Below are 18,624 nucleotides of genomic sequence, written 5' to 3' on the forward strand. Positions count from 1 at the left end.
AAGTGGGCTTCCTTCTCCCAGTTTTACAGATCAGGAGACAAAGGCTAAATGTGTGGTGTGAGGGTCACGCAGCCAGCAGGGAGTACGGCTGAGCTGCCCTTTGTCCTTTCCAGTGCTCTGTATTCCCTTGAACTATTTCGCCCATGCAATCCCTTCCTGCCCTCCTGCCTCCGCCTTCACCACCCTGCTAGGCTGCATTTACTCGGTCTCCTGGCCGGCCCGGTGGTGAGTTTCCTTGGAGAGTGTGGTTGTTTTCTGGGTTTCGGTTCAGAGGCCTCACCCTACCCCTGGGGGTGGGAGGATGCTTGTTTGTGGTCCAGACCCCTGGGCGCTGGCACCCATCCTTGTGGGTCTCTGTAGGGGTCCGTGGGTAGGTAATGGGGCAGAAAGTGGGGACCAGAGGCAATAGGGGAGAAATGAGCAGTCTCTTTTTGGGTGGATATCCTGGATTTCTACATCAAGTAATCAGGAAGCCAGCAGGGTGGGTCCTCAATGCGAACCCCTTTTAGTTGGACCTTTATGAGCCAGGGAGTCCAATGCAGCCACGAAAATGGCACCCTGAGGAAGGAGCAGGATGCCGGGCTTGCCGCCATTGCAGGAAATCAGGGCTCCCCCCAACCCCAGCCCCCCATCCCATGCGCTTATCCTGATACCTGCAAAGTGAGAGAGAATGATTCTCCCCTTCCCCCTCCCCATGACTTCATGGGGATAAGTGAAATAATGATTCCTAAGCTCTTTGCTCCTTGGTGTAAGTTGATGTATAAATCCTAGGAAATGTGATGAGCTTAACTACTCAAAATAATAGGCACCCAGGAGGGAAAACTGCACGTTTGTGTGTGTTGTGTGTGTATTTAACAAAAACTAGAAGTAGGTAAAAAAATAAATAAAAGTCTTTAAATCCTGAGCATTCCTGCTCTAGCAGGATTGTCTGCCATTGTCTGTGGGTTTTCTTCCTCCCTTTGCACCGTAGCTCTAGCTCCAAGCCCCTGCGTCAGAGGGAGCCCGTGATGGATGGATAGGTGGATGTGCCTTGTCGGGGTGTTTCACCACTGTTTCCCTTGGGGCAGTCTGTCTGTTGGCAGAGCACAGCCTCCCGAAAGATGGTATCTCATGCAAACTCGACAGCTAACAGACAGCTCCTCTCTGTATATTTCCCCAAAGAAGAACTGTCTTAATCTGCTTTTACATGGCATATTTTATTATAATCCTTGCAGGTTCCCAATCCTCCACCTTGAGCCAAAAATGAAGGAGGAGTCAGAGGCTCTGTGAGCCTGCGACATCCAAGGCGTTTGCATTTTTAAATGACCTGGGATTTAATTACTTGCCGCTCTCCCATGTTGCACTTTCAGGCTCATCTTGCCACATCTGTTAATGAGCTCAGTGGTTCCAACAACCCAGTGGAAGCTTGGCTTTTGGTGCCTTGGGTGGCAGGCTTGGGGCACCTGTGTCAAAAGCCTGTGGCTTTGATCTCCACCCGAGAGGATGACTGCCCTGTCCACAGCCTTGGAGAGAAACCATCCTTCTTCAGTGGCAATTTTGTTTGTTTGTTTGTAATTTTTTGTTTTTAAAGACTTTCTATGCCTCAATCCTTGTTTGAGCATTTTTTTCTTATTTGGAAACCGATGTGCTTTGGTTTGCACAGAAGCTGTCTCTGGTGTGATGGATCGTGCTGGAAGTCACCCAAGGAGTATCTCTGTTCCCAATTAGAAGTGGAGGCAGAGCTGCTTGAGGGGGCCCAGGGAGGGGCTGGCTTGGGTGACAGCTGCTGCGGCTCTGGAGAGAGTAACGATCCGTGGGTTTATATCCATGTGTATAAAATCAGGCTAATTTAAAGATGAATTATGTGTGTGTGTGTTGAACCTTTTTTTTTTAATGTTAAATGTTTGATGGTTCTCATCAGGTTACGTGGTCCCCTCATTTGTGCGAGGTTCAAAATGAGTATAGTTAAGGAATTACTAAATCCTGTATTCAGATGAGAAGTATTAAGACAAAATGGGATCAATGAAGTCACTGAAGGCTCAATAGGGAGCGTGTCTAGGATGTAGGTTGTGCAAGAGCTTGGCCTGGTTACCTTTTTTTTTTTCCCTCCCCTTCACTCTGGGCCCTCCTGTGGTCAGGAGCCAGAAAATGCACCCTCTGCTGGTTACTCAGGAGGGGTACCGGTTACCCTTTCACTCTGACCTTGAAAGCCTTACCCATAGTGCTTTGAAACCAGGGGTTTGCCAGTGGTCAGCTAGAATGCTGCCCTTGAAATGGGGTTTGGCAGGGTTTTAAGTAGACAACATTAAGGACTATATTTAACTTCCTTCCATTTTTTGAAGCAAAAATCATACGAAATGTTACTTTTTATGCTATAAAACTGCACTGCCCAATACTATAGCCACACACTTGAAATGTGACTAGTCTGAATTGAGATTTGGTGTGTAAGTGTAAAATACACACTGATTTCAAAGACTTAATATGAATAAAATAATTTAAAATATAATATTTTTTATATTGCTTGCATGCTGAAATGATATGTTTTGGGTGTACTGTGTTAAATAAAATGTATTATTAAAATCAGTTGCACCTTCTCACTATTTAAAACATGGCTACTAGAAAGTTTAAAATTATAAATATGGCAAAAATTATAAATATTTCTATTGTATGCTGCTGCTCTAACATTAATATCAGAATTATTCAAACTTTGATGAAAATAGCACCCAGCACTTATAGAGCATTTATAATGTCCTAGGCTTTTTACATATATGCTCTAAATTTGAGTCTAAGTTTTGAATAGAAAAAACAGCAAAATTGATAAACTTCATTCCCACCCTGTTTATTGCATTAGTTCTTCATGGATCTTTTTAGAGTTTCTTTATGCAGGGCATTGTCTCATGTAATTCTCACACTAACACTATGAAATGGAAACTGTGAGCATCCTCGTTTTACATTTTAGGCAACAGTCTTGGAGAAGTTCAGTCACCAGGCCCTGGTCTCCCAACTAAGAAATGGCAAAGCTGGGATCTGACTCTAGGGCTTTCTAAAAGCAGAACCTACCTGATCCAATGAGATACTTTGGTAATTTAGGCAAGAATGATGGCCCCAAATTTCTCTGTGACCTGTGAAAGGCTCCATCTCTTTCTGTGTTCAATTTCCTCATCTGTAAAATCCAGGGATCGGACTCTATTTGCTATTCAGGGCCCTTTCTGAGCTCTGCATCTAGGAGAGCCCATTTCATTTTTTCAATTTTGGTCCTAATTTCCCTGTTGATTCCTATACCTCACCCCATCTCGTAAAGTTCAGTCAAAGAGGACCAAGAGAGAGTTGATTGAATTATGGGAAAGCAGGATGGAGGATGATTTCTCAGGGGAGGGAGAGGAGGAGGAGGAAGAGGAGGGTCACAGATGATGGAGAATTGTGTCTGGGGTCAATCATGTCATGGAAGGGAGAACACCACACAGCCATGTTCTCATAGAGCTGCGCTCAGAACGGCAGCACCAACCTGCCCTCAGCCTGAGCAAGATCTGCCTTTTATCATGAAATATGAAGACTACGGGGAGAGTCTAGGAATGTAATGAAAATGCAGGAAGATTTGGAAAAACATCTCTTATGGAAGCACCAAAAGAGAAGCAGGGGGGCATCTGTCCAGCCTAGAGATCAGGTGAGCAGGTTCTGGAGGCAGGTTGGCTTTGCCCCTTTCCAGCTGCTTGAGATTAAGCAAGTTCTCTGCTTCCCTAAGTGGCAGTGTCTTCACCTGTAAAATGGGATAACAACTGTGCTCACCCCTCGGGTGGCTTGTGGGGATTAAGCGAGATGCAAGAGGGTGGCTGCATTCTGTGTGTTCAGTGTGTGCTGAAGGTACCAGTGCTCCACCAGGGCTCAGCCTGGACCTTAGAGTGACTAATAGAAAGACAATCAGTGGGGGCTCTTGTCAGGATTATAAAAGCGTCCTAGGAAGGTCAACTGGCTGCATTCTGGTCCTGCTATATTATTGACAAGCTGGGCAGCTCTTGGTGAAGTTGCTTAACTTCTCTGAGCTTCGGCTGGTTCTTTTATAAAACGACAGTATTAAGCTAGGTCTGTAAGACTCTTCAGCTCTGAAATGCTGTGCAATTCTGAAAATAGGATTTATTTAGTGTTGAGAAGGCTAAGGGGGAGGGGGGTTCCACAGAAGGCTAAGGGGATGCTACAGCATGAACTTCAAATATATGTATGATTATTTGAAGTATGAGGGATGGTGACCAGCTGCTCTCTTTTGACTGAGGACAGAAAATGAGGCAACATACTTTAATTGTTTTAGATTTGACATTTGGAAGACTTTTCTGACTTGTGAGAAAGAGTAATATGTCATCAGAGCAGGCTGTGCAACTGCTTGCTCTGAACTCATGAAAACAGACAGTTGACTGTTTTTCTGACACTCAGTTTCAATGAATCCCACAGGTCTTCCCCGACACCCCCCCACAATCTCAAGTAGACCCCCACCCCATTATTCTTTCACATTTTATCCTGTTATTTTCCTCCGTAGCACTTATGACAATTTGTAATTGTGTATTTATTTTGTAATTAGAGTTTAATGTCTGTCTCTTTAGACAATAAACTGCCTAGAGGCAGGGGCCATCTTCATTTGGTTCCCTCTCATGTACCTAGTCCCAGCACGCGACTGCCACCTGACAGTGCTCAGGAAACATTGTTGAATGGATAGATGGATGGATGAGTTTCAGAGGTGGTTGATTTAGTGGTAGTACTTCTCAATGGGGGTAGATCCTCTGCTCCCGTTTCCTTTTTTTGATGAGAAAAAACCTAAGAATCTTGTCTCTCGAGAGACTTTAGATAGTGTTTTTTCCTTCCCACCCTCTTTTTCTGGGGACTGTTCACCCGTGGGCATGTGTTTCTTCAGTTTGAATGGGACGCCTGAATGCATCAGCCTGGCTCTGTTTCTGGGGGAGGAGACCAAAGGTGTAGGTACAGTCCCATGTGACTCAGAATAAATCAGGCTTTGCTGGGCTGGTTATTTTCCATTTGCTCCTCCAGATCCACTCTCTGTCCTTTTTGCACACTGCACTGTGTCCCGGGCCGCTGACCCCCTGGACTGTATCCGTTGGCTGCATCCCAGTTGTGCTTGGCCACGGGAGGGCACCAGGAGGAAGATGGAGGGCGGGAGGAGAGAGTGGTTGGGCTCGGTGTCCCCTTGGTTGTCCCTCGCTGCTGGCCACCAGTTGGCAGAGGCGGGGCTCCTCTGCTGGAGGCCAGGGCTCCTGCGCGTGTCTTCTGCCACGGTGCTTGCTCCTGCTTCTTGCAAACCCTCTCCCTCTTAGGGAGCTGGGGTGCTATTGGCCCCCTCTAACCTTTTGGAGGGCTTTGCCATTCCTTGTCGGTGCCCTTAGTCCTGCCCAGCCCTCTGAACACAGTCCTGGCACTACACTCTCCTCAGTTCCCCATACACGTGGGCCATGTGTTTCCCTCTGACTTTTTCAGGGCATAGTCTTGTGCCCATCTTACCTGATAATGGTGGGAGGGACTCTTTGCCTCACATTTGATTGCCAGTGGGAAGAGAACAAAGAGGGGCAAAGATACAGGATGAGAGGAGAGGTTGGAAAATCGTGTACAGTAATTTCTTATACTCGAGGCTTCTGTTTTTAAACAATATATATTTTTAAAAAGGCTCTCCTTTGGGTTGGGAGTTTGGGGTTCAGCTTCTCTCTGGTCTCTCTCATGGGCAGGGCTGGCTCTGGCTGCCACTACCCAGCTGGCCCCGTGTCCCCAAGGCCCAGGGAGCCGATCAAACTCTGCGTGTCTCAGAACAAATGCCCGGCGTGCACAGGCACTGCGGCAGCCGCAGTCTGGGGTTTGCGAGGTGTTTGCGTGCACCCCTTCTCTGCCCTTGGCCTTGGAGGCCTCTGCTTCCCGGGTGAGTTGATTAGAACAGCCTTTCGGAAGCACAAATAGCTTTTCACCGAGTGAACCTGAGTGGGGCAGCCAGCATAGCCTGGGGGAGGCCATGGAGTTGCGAGGAGTTGGGAGAGAGGAGAGAAGTAATAATTGAGGCCAACGCTGGTGTGCTGCTTTAGAGTTCTCACAGTCCTCTCAAGTAATCGAACTGTCGCAGCCCCCCCAGGGGGACTCTGTGGGGCCAGGCATTGTTCTCCTCACTTTGTAGATGTGGAAATGGGCTCTAGGCCCCTTGAGTGCCCTGCCCCAAGTCACATGGCCAGAGAGAAGCAGAAGCGGGACGGAGACCCAGGCCGCCGGTGCCAGGGCCGGCGTGTGTCACACCTTCCTGCCCTGCCTCAGCCGTGTGTGAAGCTGTGAGCAGGTTGGGACTCTGCCTCCGGGATTAGGAAGTGGAGTCAGAGAAGCAAGGTCTTCCAGTGTTCCTATTTGAGCAGGAGGAGAGAGCACAGGCCATCTCCACTCTTACCCAGGTCCCTTGTGCGTCTAGTGGTCCTGACCATACCTTTCTGTCCTTACTTTTCAGAAGTGGAGCTGCCCCTGAAGAAAGATGGCTTCACCTCAGAAAGCACCACCCTGGAAGCCTTGCTCCGCGGGGAGGGGGTTGAGAAGAAAGTGGAGGCCAGAGAGGAGGAGAACGTCCAGGAGATACAGGTACTTTTGTGCCCGCTGGAGGGACAGTCCCCCGCATCACCATTGTGTTTCCAGAACTCCAGCGCTGGCTTCAGATTCTCTTCTCTAGGTCCAGGGCTGTATCTCAAACTGCCTCACGGCACCACTGCTGGGAAGCTCATAAATTCTTTTCAATTTAATGTGGCTCCTGGAAGAACTCATCTTTCCCCTTGAATCAGTTCCTCTCCTTTGATTTCCCTCCGTATCCATTCAAAATGTATTTCTTGAGCCGACTGTGCACCAGGCATCCCGCTAGGTCCTGAGGATACAACTGTGAATGAAACAGACTGAGTCCTTGCCAGGCCACCATCCAGGAGGAGGGAACCGTCGACCGTCCAAGCTTGAAACCTCGGCGTTGTCTGCCCCAGCTAGTCCCAAGTTGGTGTTGGCCTTAACCCCTGCCCCTCCTTTCCTCACCCTCCACCCCTGACTCTGGCTCATCAGACTTCTCGGTCCTTCTGCATCACCATCTGCTCATCCTTCCAGGCGGGTTTTGAAGTCCTCCTGTCCCTGTCTGTCCACCCCTCTGTTCCCGGCACTATTAATGCTGGATCATAATCGTGCCCCTACCAGTTCTTTTTGTTATGCCTTAAATCCCCATTGTCTAATAGAACACTTGGCACAGAGCATTGTGTTAATATTAATACTAATTTTAAATAAAATAAATATTAATTAATATCAAATAATACTAATATGAATACATTTTTGATTTCCTAATAAGTACTGCCTGTCTGGGGCCAGGGACCATGCTATCGTGTTCAACATGGTATAAAGTGGAGCCATATGTGTGCCCAGCAGAGTCGGGTCTCAATGAAGATGTTGAATAAATCCGGGAATCTCGTCTCCTCCTCTGCCATCTCTGTGTTAGGATGAATTGCCGAGTTTCTTCCATTCAGTTGCCACAGCCTGGTTTATATTTGTTCCCTCTTTTACTTTCCGTGAGCTGTGGCTCTAGTATTTGTCAGATGCACCTTGGAGTCAGCCTTGCCTCTGCTCTTTCTCTCCCACCCAACATCCAATGCAACAGAAATCTTGTTGACTTCACCCTCAAAGTCAACCCAGAACAGCCCTTCTCACCATGCCTGCTTGCTACTCCCCTGGTCCAAGCCGGTTGTGACGTGTGTCTGAGCTGTGGCCGTTGCCTCCTCAATGGTCTCTTGCCAATGCCTGAGAGTGAACCTTTTAAGATAAGTCAGATGCTGTCACTCCTGTGCTTGAAATCCTGCAGTGGCTCCTGTTCACTCCGAATAGAAGTTAAAGGCCCCCTTATCTCTCTCTGGCTTGATTCTTTCCTCTTTTCGTTGCTTACTCTGTTCCAGGCACACAGACCTCTTTTTGCTACTCCTAGAACAGATCTGGCACACCTCTGCCCTAGGGCTGTTTCTCTGGAGGTTTCCCCTGCCTGCAAAGCTCTTTCCCTGATATCTGGTTGGCTGTCCCCCTTGCTTCTTCAGTCTTTATGCCTTGCTCTCCTCTGAGGTGTACACTGACCACCATATGTAACACCACAATCTGAGCCCCTCCCACCCCCCAGCGCTCCTGATTCCCTTACTTTGCTTGCCTCCTTCTTTATTTCCAAACCTCTCATCACCGTCTAATGTACTTTGTAACTTACTTATTTCTTATGTTATTATTTAATGCCTGGAGCAGGAGCCTTTGTCTGTTTGGCTCATTTACGTATCTCAAGCATCCCAGACAGTACCTGGCACATGGTAGGCACACAATAAATATTTGCTGAATAGATGTGTGAATGATGCAAGTTGCCCCACCCCCTGTCCTTCATCTCTCCAACAGGTCCTACTTTGCTAGCTGATCTTTCAACCTGAAGCAAAGCTCTGCTTGGGCCACTCCCTTGCTAAAACTGAGTATAGCCTTTGTGGGCCTCTGCTGTCTGCTCCTAACCTGGTTTTCAGGCTTACTTTCCACTCCTCCTTCACTCCCTCATTCTTTAGCCCACTGGACTGAATGTGCAGCCTCTCCCCTCCGTGCCTCTGCTCATGCTGCCTGCTAATCTGGCACCGTTTCTTCTGTCTCCTCCTTTACAACCTTTGAGTCTCAGCCCAATGCTGCTTTCCCCATGGACTCTTTCTTGATCCTCATAACTGCTAGAGGGATCTTTTCTTGCCTCTGACACTTAGGGCATCTAGAAGGTTCTTCCTTGTGGTTTTCTTTCTTCTGTTTCTATTCATGTCTTACCCCTATTTTTGGGCTTGAAGATCTTTGAAGTCAGGACCTGTGACCTCTGTATTACCTAAGAGAATATATTTTGGTCATGTGGTGTACTTTGAATGAACCACAGTCCAGAGCTCTGATGCTCTGTTGACAGATAACCCTTTCCCTTCTGAACTGGTGGTAGGTTTGAGTTCTTGTACAGCATTGGGCTAGTTTATAGGTTGTCATCATTATCACCATTACCATCACTATCGCCATCGTCACCGATGTAAATGGATTGTTTACTCTGTGCAGAACATGGGAAAACCATCTACTGTGCTAGAAGCTGAATCCAGGACCATGAGCCAAATGAGTTTATATCTTATTTTTACTGGCTTAGTAAAATAAAGTACGTGTGTAGTAAATGGACCATATTTGGCCATTTGTTCATTCATTCATTCACTTGTTCAACCAAAGCGCTTCCCTGGGCCAGCACTGTGCTGGGTGCTGGGGAACCAGAGACACTGAGAGAGCCCTGCCTTCTCCACTCAAGGAACTTATAGTCTAGTGTTCCATGCAGACAGAAAGCTGGTAAATGGACAAATGAAATAATTGCAAACCAGGATAAACATCGTGAACAGAACAAACGGGGTATGAAGAGTGAGTGTAGGAGTGGGGACAGGTTTTAGGTAGTTTCCTAAAGGAGACAAAGGATTTAACCTTGGTCCCTTCAGATGAGAAGGAGGCAGCAGAGTGAGAGCCTCAGGGCTGGGTTCTCTGGGCAGAGGAAAGTGTACTGAGGGCCTCACACAGGTCAGTGTTCGTTGTGGCGAGAGAACCCACAGGTCTGTGTGGCTGGAACCCAGGCCCAGGAAGAATGACCCAGGATGGACTTGGAGGACTGCCCGGGGGCAGACCAAGCAGATCTCTTAAGCCATGGCTTCTGATTTCATGGGAAAAAAACAGGAAGCCCTTGGAGGGTTTTAATCAGGGCAGTGAATTTGTATTTTGTAAAGATTCCTTGGACTGCTGCATGGAGAGGAGATTGGATGTGGGGCCAAGAGTGGAAGGAAGAAATAAGAGAATTTTGCAATACTTCAGGCCATAGATGATGCAGTCTATAAAACTGAATTTCTTAAAAAAATTTTTTTAACCAACCACAAACCATTATTATTGTCATTATAAAGACTGCATGGAGTCACAGGGAGAAAAGTTGATATAGAATGTATTTATTTTCCAGATAATGTCCTTGGACAGGGGATACAAGTTGTATCTATAGTTGGACCACCCCTGTCCTTCACTCCAGACACAAGATGCCATCTCTTCTTCCTGAACCCTGAATACCGCTTTACTCGTTGGAACTCCTGGCTCCTCCTGAGTTACGTAGAGAGACTTCTGGCATCAGGCTGCAATGTAGGAAATGGAAACATACTGGGGCAACTGCTGTCATGTCTGAGGCCTGAGGCAGAGACTAGAGGTTCTAGAGACACAGGGAATCTGATGGGAACTGGGAGGGATGGAAACCTCTAGAAGAAGTCAGTTCATGCCTGGACCATGAGCCTACGTGGCACCTCTGGATTCCAGTTCAGCTGCCTTCTCCAGTCTTTCAGCTTACAACCAGAAATGCATCTTGGGGGGAAAATGAGACCAGAATCAGCACTGTAGTGAGATGCCAGAGACAATGGCCTTTAAAGTCATGACACTTGATTAAATAATTTCAAACCCAGAAAGTTTCCCAGATGACTCTACAAACACCCACAACACTCATAATAACAACACCTCACATTTACTGTGCATCTTCTCACTGAAGACTGCAGAGCATTTGACCCATTGTTCTTTCTTTTGACTTTCACTAGTATTCCTACCTATAGTTCAGGAAGCCAGGTGCAGAGAGGATGGTGGCTTACTCTGGACCCAGGCCGAGGTTTCCTAGCCATGAACTAGAGGTGTGTCCAGCAGACAATTTCTCTTTCCTTGTCATATGGCTAAGGCTGGCCCAGAGACCCCTAAGTGTGGTCAGCCGATGGTTTCCCAAATAAACCTAGAGAAGTCAGAGGAAAATTCATGAGCTGTTTTGATTTCTTTAGAAGGAACTTGATGGTTAGCATTATTTTGACCTCTGGGGTTGGGACAGAATACTCTGGCAAGGGGCCAAGGAGATCGCTGACTGGCTCCTGGGTTTCTGGCTTTTAGGACAGGCCAAAGGCACCCTGGGGCAGGTGTCTGGAACAGTGATGAGGATACCAGACATCAGTGCAGTACATGCTACTTTCTAAGGTTTTTCATAGCTTGTGTGGTTTTTGTACCATCACCACAAGAGTGGATGGATGTTGCTATCTTGTATAATTTGGCACCTGCCCACCTTTCAAGCCTCAACGTATGCCAGTGTCTCCCTGAGCCACTGAGCCCTGGTCACACCGGCCTCCTTCTGCTCCCTGGGCAAGCCGTGCTCTTCTCCCGGCCTCAGGGATTTTGCTCACGCTGGGCTCTGCCGAGGCCTCTCCCTCTCTGCCTCGCCTCTGTCCCCACTCACAAGGCTGCTCGTGTTTGTGTTCCTCCTCCAGAGCTCAACTTTCTGAGGTTACTTCCTCAGGGAATCCTTACTTGACCCTCAGATTAGGTAAAATTCCCTTCTCACACCCTTTCATTGGGCCTTGAACTTGCCTTTCACTGTTTTTATAACAGTTGTAATTGTATGCCTATGCATGTTGTTTAAATCTGTCTTCCCCCTCACCAGGCTGTTAAGTCCATTTGGGGCCAGGATTGTAGCTGGTGAGCAGCCTGTCATGTAGTCGGCACTAGATAGATGTTTGTTGATTGAAAAGATGAAAGAATCCCTATTGGAGAAACTGAAGTATAAAAAGATAATGACTTATCCAAGGTCATAGAGTGAGCCAATTAAAAAAACAGCGAGGTCCATGACCCTTCCCACTTATTTACTCCCACTGTGGGATGCTGAGTCCTCTGCCATAATCTTTAATCCTCCCTTAAATCCAGAGATACACACCCTACCTCCTCCTTTCCCCTCTCACAAAAAGGAGGAAAGTGCTCAGACCCCTACATGAAGGGTATGCCATAAACACACCTTGAAATTGTCCCAGGGCTGAAAAATGAGTCAGAAATTTTGAGCCGGTGAACCCTGGTCTTATTTCCCTCATGGATTCTCTCTATGCCCTTGAGCAGATAAGCTATTCTTGGCCTCAGTTTATTTACCTGTAGAATGGCAATTGGATTCTCTGCTGCAGTGTGAGTCAGGGCTGCTGGAGGGTAGTCATTGAATTCATGACCGTTGAGCTCCATTATGGGATCTGTGTTGTAATGACTTCTAAACATTGCAAAATCTAATTTTCTTTAAAAATAACAATGGATAAAACTTTAATGTCAAATTCTGGTCTAATGAGCAGAAACTTACTTCTTTTCATCAAACAGGGCAGGGTTCTAAAATGATGAGGAAAAGAGAAACATATTTTCAAATATTTCTGAGGTTTTGGCCCTTCAGGAGAAAAAGGAAATGTTATGTTAAATAAGTTCTGACACAACATCTTGATCCCATGTAAGAAAGCACTCCTACCCGAGAATTCTCTTTTGGGAAACTCTTCTTGGGCAAAAAGTTGAAGGAGGTCAGTGTTCTGGGAGAACTGGCCCAGGGGAAGGGGCCCAGGGGCCTGGGGAAGGGTCGATAGCGCCAAGAAATCAAACTTCTGGGCAACATCCTGGACACACGGCTTTCCAAGCAGTGACAGCATCTTCACTTTGTTAAACAGCAACAACAAAACGAAACACCCCCAAAGTACTCTCTGATAGTTTTCTCCTTTGCATCTTGTTTCTCAGCCCTTTGATTTATTTTCTTGTCTTTTCAGAGGGTTTTGGAAAATGATGAAAATGTGGAAGAAGGGAACGAAGAAGAGGATTTAGAAGAGGATATTCCCAAGCGGAAGAATAGGACCAGAGGACGGGTGAGTTGGGGAAGCCTGAGGGAGGAAAGAGATCAGGAGGCTGAGATCAGGCAGGTTAGAGAGGTCACATCCATGTCCTGGAGAATACTCAGAGAGGAAAATTCGAGAAACGCATTGGTCCCAGGTCGTACCCTGGAAGAGTTTACAGCTGGCAAGAGGGAGAAAAAGAGGCCAAAGGTGACTTTAGGGGATGCTGAGGGTCAAGGAAGGGTTAAAGAGTGAGGTGAAGGCAAGGGTAGAAGTTGAGGATGGTGTGTCTGTCATGTCCGTTTGCTCGGTCACAAAACAAGGCTGCAAGTTTCCTGCTTTATTGTTCCTGGGGCTGCACCAGAACACCCTGCTCGAGGGTGTGCTTCCCTGGACAAAGAGTAGGGGCGTGCTGGGAAAGCAGGGACATCACAGTTAATGCTTCCCAAGTGGATTTGGCATGGGTATTGGAAGCTGGTCATCTTGGAATGTGGCAAGGAAAATGTCAGGAGCCTGGGGAACCATGAAAGGAGTGAAAATGCAAGAGTGGTCCCTGAGGGGAGGGAGCCAAGCCTGTGGGGTGCTTTTGGGCTTTCAGGTTGGTTCTCCAAAGCCCCCCGTGTTTCCACTGGGCCTGGAAGACAATATTAAAAGCAAGTTCCCTAGGTGACAGGTCATCCAGTGCTGCCCAAACTGAGTTAAGATGCTTTCACATTTTACAGGAGATGAAATTGTTTTCCAGACAGGGCAGTACTCTGCTGGTGCACCCCTTATATAGCCATCACCTAGCTTAGCAATTGTACCAATATTGTGATTTTCTTGTTTTATCTATTCCTTTCTCCCACTTTTGGTTTGGTTCTATGTTTGTTTTTGCTTCAATATTTGAAAGCAGGTCCTAGACATTTTTTTCACATCATTAGCATATTATTATCACTTCCAATAGATGTAACAATTCTAATACCTACTATCTGGTCTCTGATATTTTTCTCAAAAATGTCTTTTACATTTGGCTTGTTTGAAACTTAGTTCTCTCTCTTTTTTTTTTTAAAATGCAATTTTATTGAGATATATTCACATACCATACAATCATCTGAAGTGTATAATCAATTGTTCACAGTATCATCATATAGTTGTGAATTCATCACCACAATCAAATTTGAACATTTTCATTATGCTAAAAATATAAATAAGAATAAAAATAAAAGTAAAAAAGAAAACCCAAGACATCTCATACCTTTCCTCCCTCACTATTATTCATTTACTTTTTGTCCTTATTTTTCTACTCATCTGTCCATACACTGGATAAAGGAAGTGTGAGCCACAAGGTTTTCACAATCACATCATCACACCATATAAGCTACGTAGTTATATGATCATCAAGAATCAAGGCTCCTGGGTTGCGAAACTTAAGTCTCTTTTATTCCATAACATACCTCCTCCTCACTACACCTGATCATCCACATATTTTTTCCCTCCATGCCATTTGTTTGTTGAGCAACTTGGGTTGTTTGTCTAGATTTGGTGGAGTAGACACTCTTAGTGTTTAATGTGTTCCTCTATCTCTTTATTTCCTGAAAACTGGTAGTTAGATTACAGTCTTGATTGGGTTCTGGTTGCGTGTGCTTGTGCGCATATGAGTATGTTTGTACACTTGTGTGTATCTAAATGTTTTTTTGGGGTGGCCAAGACTCTTGCCTAGGTGGTGACGTATACTTGCTTTTGCATCAGAAAGCATATTCAGTCCAGCTGTTTTACTTTTAGTGGAGGTGAAATTCAGTGGATTTTGGTGTTGTGGGCCTGATCCCTCCCTTATAAAGTTCTGCATCAGTTTTTCACCAGAAGGTTTTTGCAGCCCTTAATGAACTTGGCTAGACCCATTACTTCAATGGGGTTACTAAATAATGAATGTCTAATACTATTACTAAGGGAGACTTTCGAACTTGGAATTTCTGGACCTTTTGTGAACTGCAAGAGCTTTATCCCCTCAAGCCTGGTCTATCCCTTCCCTCACCCCAAACCAAGCTTTCTAGAGTATATTGTGGAAAACATTCTTCCTTCCAGCTTCCTCGCTCCCAACCTAAATCAAGAAGATTTAACTTGCACTCAGCGAATATGAGCTGGGGATCTTCTCTGTAAAAATGTTAGCAGTAATGGCAGCAACAGCTATTTATGAAGAACTTACTGTACACCAGGCAGTGTGATGGGCTCTTTACAATAAGAGCAACCACGTAGAGAGTGATGATTGTGTGCCGGGTACTTTACAACACATTATCTATTTCTGTGCTACTATTATGGCAGCCTCTGGCCATATGTGACTGTTGAGCGCTTGGCTTGCCCAAATTGCAATATGCTGTAAATATAAAGTACTCACTGGATTTTGAAGACATAACCAAAAAAACAATGCAAACTGTTCTAGTTTGCTAATGCTGCAGAATGCAAAACACCAGAGATGGATAGGCTTTTATAAAAAGGGGGTTTATTTGGCTACACAGTTACAGTCTTAAGGCCATAAAGTGTCCAAGGTAACACATCAGTAATCGGGTACCTTCACTGGAGGATGGCCGATGGCGTCCGGAAAACCTCTGTTAGCCGGGAAGGCACGTGGCTGGCGTCTGCTCCAAAGTTCTGGTTTCAAAATGGCTTTCTCCCAGGACGTTCCTCTCTAGCAAGCTTGCTCCTCTTCAAAATGTCACTCACAGCTGCACTCTGTTCAGTCTCTTTGAGTCAGCATGTTTTATATGGCTCCACTGATCAAGGCCCACCCTGAATGGGTGGGGTCACACCTCCATAGGAGTATCCCACCGAAGTCACCACCCACAGCTGGGTTGGGCACATCCCAAGCAAATCTAACCAGCACCAAAACGTCTGTCCCACAAGACCACAAAGATAATGGCATTTGGGGGACACAATACATTCAAACCGGCACACAAACTATTTCATTAACAATTTTTATATTGAGTGCATATTGCAGTAGTAAGATTGTGGATCTATTGGGTTACATAAAATATATTATTAAAATTAATTGCACCTGTTCTTTTTTCCTCTCTTCTATCCTGACTAATGGGAAATTTAAAATGACCTGTGCAGCTCAACATTGTATTTCGTTGGCCAGTGCTGCTTTACTTCATGCCCATAAGTTGGTATTATTACTCCCAGAGAAGTTAAGTAACTTGCTCAAGGTCACCTGTCTTCTTAGGGAAGCAGGCAAGATTTGAACGCAGGTCTGTGTATTTCTGCTGGGTCATACTGTCTTCAGCTTTCCAGATTAACGCCTGACACAGAACCCGGCATGCAGCCAATGACCAGCTTGTTGAATGAATGATTGAATGAAGGAAAAAGAAAGAAAACTCGTATTTCAGCGTTACGGGGACTGAGAGAAGGCCTGAACCCAGTGAGGGGCCTGGGCGGGGTGTAGACTCGAACTCGTGTCCCTCGGGCAGCAGAGCAGTTCTCTGGTGTGCAGATTTCCCATATTATGGGAGCTGTGGGAGGATCTGGAGGGGTGGGGGTGAGCCTGTCTGTGCCATGAAATGTGTGTGAAGCAGCTGCACTCAGCCACAATTAAGCTGTGTTTTACTCACACAAATTCAAGCTACTGCTGGCTCCTGGGGGCAAATCACTCCCGCATCTGTGCTCAGGATTGAGAGGCCGTCTGGGGTCAAGCACCTTAAGGTGTGGCTCCTGGAGTGCAGTATTGGCATCATCTGGGTTTGTTAGACCTGCAGGATGTCAGACTCCACCCTGGCTGGGCTGATTTGGGTTCTGTGTTTTAATGAGATTCCCCAGGAGATTTGTGCTTGAGGGACCCATGTCTCAGGTAGCGATTAAGACAACAGGCATTGCCTTGTTTGAGCTTGGGCACCCTGAGTTCAAATCCCAGCTTCACCACTTACTACTTTGGGAGAATTATGTAACCTCTGTGACACTGGCCAAATTGTATAAGTAATCTATGTCTCTGTTTTTCCATCAGTAAAATGAGAGTAATGATACACACACAATTTCGAGGGCTAGGTATTATTATTAGGAGAATGCAAGTAAAGGGAACAGCTCTCAGAGGTCTGACAGTGGGTCTTGCCTGAAGGGTGAGGGAAATTCAAACCCAACAATTAATAATTGTGTCCCTAGTAACTTTAACCCAAGCAATCAAAGCTCTTTTGAATTCATGAAATTCCTGTGAGTCATCCACCTAAGTATTATCAATCAGTCAATCCATAAGTATTTATTGATGCATGTGTTATAGTGGGTGCTTCTCAAGCTTTACTATGCACGTGAATCACATGGGGATCTAGTTCAAGTGCAAATTCTGATGCAGTAGATCTGGGAGTGGGTGGGGAACAAGCTCCTGAGTGAGGCCAGTACTGCTGCTTTGAGGATATTTACCTTGTTAGACATTAAAGCAAAACTCAAAAAAACTAAAAAAAAAAACACAAGCACCCAGAGGGAGGGCACCACACATGTCATGCAGCCTCTGAAAGACTCCACTGTACACTTGTGAGAGAATAGGAGTGAAGAAGGCAAAGAATGCCTTAGTACTATTAGGAAAATAGTTCTGACATTGCAGATCTGCTGAAAGGATCTGGGAGACTTCCAAGGATCCTTGACCCACTATCTTAAAACAGCTAGTAGAGAGAAACTAACTCTGCTTAGGAATCTGTCCTCAGTCTTTTAGTTGCAGGAAATGAGTTCACTCAAAAGGGCTTACTCAAAAAAGGGAAATGTTTGAAAAGCTGCTGGGTCATTGCCCCAAATTTGAGCAATAACTGAAGATCCAAACCTCAGGCAGTGACAGGGACGTAGGGTCAGAAACGAGGCAAGAACCCAGGCAGCTTCTTTCCTCCTTCTTTCTTCTTTCTGGAGACTGACTTCTTTGTGTACTTGGCCAAATGTGGCTGCCCCACCACTCCTGAATTCATGGGTCCCCAGGGAAATGACCTGTACTAAGTAGGGTCACTGCTTCCAAGTTCCAGGCCGCTTGGAGGTAGAACCTGATTGGCCCAGCTTAGGGCAGGTGTCTGCTCCTGTACCAATCCACAGTGGCCAAGGGGGCAGGGCTGTGGGTGCAGTTGTGGCTGCTGTGAGCCAGTGGTGTGTGAATGGAGGTGGGGCGGATGAGCGGAGCAGGGAGAGCAGGATGGATGGGTTTCTTTTAGACAGTCAGCTTCAAAGTTTTCTAAAACAGAGTCTGGAGAGCTAGGTCCTTCTCCTAGCTCTGTGACCATGGACAAGTCATGTACCCTCTCAGAACCTGTTTCATCAAGTGTCAAATGGGAATAACCACACTATTTGGTCTAACTCACATAGCTACTGCAGGAATTGATTGAGGTAATATATACAAACTAGCTTCGCATGCTATGTATAGTGCTAGGTGTTGTGGGTTTAAAATAAAGTATAAAATGTCATCCTTGCCCTCAAGGACCTTAGAATCAAATTGGGGAGAAAATACTAAGACCCATGATACAATTTGAAAACAGCGGGCTTCTGACTGTGTACTAAGCAAATGCAGAAAGAGTTCAGAGGAGAGAGATCAACTTGAGTGAGGAAAGGAAAATAATTTATTGAGCTTCCTGTGGACTTAGCACTGCCCCTGTGGTTTCACACAACCTTAGCTCTAACCCTTTTGAACGCTCTGCAAAAATAGGTGTTGCTATGCCCATTTTTCAGTTGAGGAAACTAAAGCTTAGAGAGGTAACTTGTTCAAAGACACATGAGCTGGCGATTTGTGGGCCAGGATTAAACCTCAGTCTGACTTTAAAGCTGATGCTCTTTTTACTCCTTTTTACTGCAAGGGAAGGGTGCTGGAGGAGTGGGATGACAGCAGGCTGGAGTGTGGATGTGATGTAGAAGGGCAGACGGGAGGCTGGTCCGTGACAGGAGTCAATAAAACAAAGACACATGGACCTAGGCGTGAGCACGGGGTGAAGCGGATGGGCTTGGCACTAGGTTGCGA

General features: G+C 46.1%; 1 protein-coding gene across 2 annotated transcripts in view; it reads left to right on the forward strand.

Moving 5' to 3' along the window:
* The window catches only part of DPF3 (double PHD fingers 3), a 286,531-nt gene that overhangs the window by 158,255 nt on the left and 109,652 nt on the right, over window positions 1-18,624 (forward strand). For both annotated transcript variants that reach the window (XR_005216293.1, XM_037832373.1), the window contains exons 4-5: window positions 6,458-6,585; window positions 12,615-12,710. Coding sequence is in view for 1 of the 2 variants with exons in the window: in XM_037832373.1 (XP_037688301.1) it covers window positions 6,458-6,585; window positions 12,615-12,710 (224 nt within the window). In the remaining variant the exon portion in view is untranslated. The remainder of the gene's footprint in view (window positions 1-6,457; window positions 6,586-12,614; window positions 12,711-18,624) is intronic.

Source organism: Choloepus didactylus, chromosome 4 (assembly GCF_015220235.1).
Source record: "Choloepus didactylus isolate mChoDid1 chromosome 4, mChoDid1.pri, whole genome shotgun sequence".
NCBI classification, from domain to species: Eukaryota; Metazoa; Chordata; class Mammalia; order Pilosa; family Megalonychidae; genus Choloepus; species Choloepus didactylus.